General features: G+C 35.5%; 1 protein-coding gene and 1 non-coding gene across 2 annotated transcripts; one reads left to right on the forward strand and one right to left on the reverse strand.

The window, feature by feature from the left end:
- The first annotated feature begins 1,357 nt into the window (after nucleotides 1-1,357).
- Nucleotides 1,358-1,464, forward strand: LOC126010597 (U6 spliceosomal RNA). The gene has a single exon (XR_007496618.1). It is a non-coding gene; the product is annotated as a U6 spliceosomal RNA (small nuclear RNA).
- A 638-nt stretch (nucleotides 1,465-2,102) lies between these two features.
- Nucleotides 2,103-3,094, reverse strand: LOC126008698 (RNA 5'-monophosphate methyltransferase-like; the record flags this gene model as incomplete). The annotated part of the gene is given in 2 exon segments (XM_049772934.1): nucleotides 2,103-2,694; nucleotides 2,696-3,094. Coding segments are annotated over 2 exon segments (822 nt in total), but the record flags the coding sequence as incomplete, so codon positions are not given.
- Nucleotides 3,095-3,381: the final 287 nt, after the last annotated feature.

Here is a 3,381-nt window from a genome sequence, read left to right on the forward strand (position 1 = left end):
ATGTATGTCCCATACTTCGTCTTGTTTTTTTGCTGTTCTAATAATCATTGTCATAAATATTGTATATGTTTTTTCTGTGTTTTTGTATTGAAAAAGTACCTATATAGGTATCATTTTTCCTTGATATATTTTTTCAATTATATTATTTATATATACATATATTTTGAATATTAATGAAAATGTATCTCTAACGAACAAAGTAATGCTGACTTTAAAAGGTGTATACATTTCAATGAGCACTTCAGTGGTATTGGCAATAGTTGACAAATGTACGTCCAGTGTTGAGTAACTTAGTTTTTTAAAACAATGATTTGCCACTTAGATATAAAATAAAATATTATGTTTGGAGAGATAGTACAGCAGAGGCCATGCAGCAGGCTCTGGTTTGATCACTATCAGGTGTCTCATATGCTCCCCTGAGTCCTCTTTTCTTGGAGTCTAAAAATGATTCTGGAATACAGAATTAGAGTTAGCTCTTCAGCAGTTAATTATCTAGCATTGTTATAGCAAGGTGGACTTCAAATAAATCAAAAGTAAAACAGAAAGATCTCATTCTATAGGTAAAAGAGATCAATTACATGATTGATAGTGGAAGGTTTCTACTTTGCTGCTTGGCATGGTAAATATTCAAAGAATTGTAAAATTATACTGCTCAAATGTAAGCAGTGTTATAAACTATTGTTACCTCTATAAAATAATCTATAATAGGGCTCAGAGGCTGTGACTGTGTACAGGGAAGAAACCATGAGTTCTTTTCCTGGCACTGCCTAATAAGCCTGAGGCTAATCCCAGCATCTCTGTAACTTGGACCCTCATACTTAAAAAAATTCTGCAATCTTTAGTACGCCTTGAGTCATGTGGAACACTGTAACTGAAGATGTGTGAACACAGCTTCCAGGAATGTGTCCTCTCAAAAACTGGGCACTTCAAGCTGAATGTTCTTGAGCATCACCATTAAATGAGACATATGGAAAACATGTGTGCAAGTACGACAATCAGATGCCTGATTCCTAAAATGTACCATCATCAAATGTGCATGTGAACCTTTGTCATCTGGTAGCAATTATTGTTTTTTTTATAATTACAATTTTATTTTATTTTTTTTCTTGTTGGCTTTTTAAAATTTATTTATTTAAAGGAAAAGCATTACATAGTTGACACACTGACAACAACACATTCTTTAGGAACACCAAACACAACATACTTCCAAAAAAGTAGAAAATTGAAAGAAAAACTAAAGAGATGGAAGAGAAAGGAAAGAATACTTTTGAAAACTATTGACTCACAGTGAATTCATTGAAGCACCAGCAGAAAGTTTAGTAAGCTCTTCTTCATTTTTTTTAAAAAAAGGATAATTGTGCTCGCTTCGGCAGCACATATATTAAAATTGGAACGATACAGAGAAGATTAGCATGGCCTTTGCGCAAGGATGACACGCAAATTCGTGAAGCGTTCCATATTAAAAAAAAAAAAAAGGATAATTAAAAAAAAGTCGAAGTCCCAAAGAAAAAGTGTCTATGAGGCGGCATTCTAAAGGCCGGAACATTGGCACAGCTCAGAGTACTTTCTGTGTGAAAGGGTCATGCAGGTGCTCGGCCACAAATATGAGCTTCAGGTTTCCAGCCACTACTAAAGATAACAAATTTTATTTCAAAACCAGGGAGAAGCAACATAACAAACATGAGGAAAAGGAAAAGGAAAAGAAAGCAAAGGTTTGGTAGCTCGGAGGGGACTCATGGCTAAAAAAAAAGTAATTTCATAATAACTTGGAAATATTTAACTCCAATGAGACACTTTCTTTTTTTTTCTTCTATTCTTTTTTTGTTTTGTTTTTTTCTTCTATTCTTTTTTGTTTTTGTTTTTCTTCTATTCTTTTTTTCTATTCTTTTTTGTTTTTTTCTTCTATTCTTTTTTTTCTTCTATTCTTTTTTGTTTTTTCTTCTATTTTTTGTTTTTGTTTTTTTTTCTTCTATTCTTTTTTTGTTTTCGTTTTTTCTTCTATTCTTTTTTTGTTTTTGTTTTTTTTTCTTCTATTCTTTTTTGTTTTGTTTTGTTTTTTCTATTCTTTCTTCTTCTATTCTTTTTTTTTTTATGAAACACTTTCTAATGCTGTAAATATCCCGTGGCCCACAGTTTCAACCCTTATCTTTTTTTTTTATAATTACAATTTTAATTCTACAACATTTTGCCAAAGTTTCATTTTTCAATGCTACTTAAAAATATAGTTAAAGAGATAACTTAATCCTCAGTATTAAATGTCTTTACTGAACTTCACACCCTCCCATCACACTGTTTCCAGAATCTTAATCTGTTCCTTTCTTCTTCCCCTTCAGTCAATAATTCGGGAATTGGATGAGTCTCTATGCTCTGTTTTGCCCTGAAGAGCAGAAGGCTTCGATCCCAGTTGGTGTTGCCAAAGCAGCATACTAACTCCATGCCATGGTCCTGGGTCAAAATCCACACAATCTGTTTTGCCATATCACCTCGGATGGCTAGGGAATGGAAGTGATCAAAATCATGGAGGCCCAGTTTCCAGACAAGCCTTGCAGCTGCTCGGTAACACTTCCAGGGCTGTGGCTCCACAAGGAGGTAGTGACAGAGGGAGGAAAGGTGAGCCAGAAATTCCCACAGACCTTGATCTCCATGGTTCAGATGGATCCACATGGTTACTGACATGCAGAAGCCAATATCAAAAAACGGAGCATCCAAACTGGCTTAAGAAAGAGTTTATGAAAACTTTCCGGGTCCTTTGATTCATGAAATCCAGGGTGATAAAGGTCAAGGCATCAGGAAAGGGGCATTCTTTTTCAGCACGAGCCACCAGGACTGGATCTATGTCACAGCAGAGGAAACGGAGCTTTCTTGAGGCATCCGAGGAGGTCTCCCCATCACGTAGGGCAAGGAAATATTTGTATAGAGCCACTCTCAGATCCCCGGAGTTGCACCCCACGTCTAGACCCAGAATCGGCCTCGTATCAGGACTCTGGGGGAAGAGCCAGAGAAGCAGCTCAGGGGGCAGGAGATGGACACGCTGTTTGGGAGGGTGGAAGCGGGAGTAGCAGAGAAAGTTTCCGAACATAGCGGCCCGGGTATGACATCATCGGTGGCGAACACCGCAATTATTGTTTGAAATAGTTACTTATCAAACAAACTAGAATTATTGTCTAAATTATAAAATTCCATCTTAAAGTATCTATAAAACTCCGACTTTTTATTATAAATAAAACTAAAATTCTGTCTATATTTAACCAAATTTTTCACCTACTATTTAAACATTTCCACGAACATGCCATTAGATTTTATGCTAATTAATTACCTCAAAGATTTTAGATGCACCAGATTTGATAATAAGGCACTTATTTTTATTTTGGTTGGTGTTCT

The sequence above is a fragment of the Suncus etruscus genome, chromosome 5, assembly GCF_024139225.1.
Source record: "Suncus etruscus isolate mSunEtr1 chromosome 5, mSunEtr1.pri.cur, whole genome shotgun sequence".
Classification (NCBI taxonomy): Eukaryota; Metazoa; Chordata; class Mammalia; order Eulipotyphla; family Soricidae; genus Suncus; species Suncus etruscus.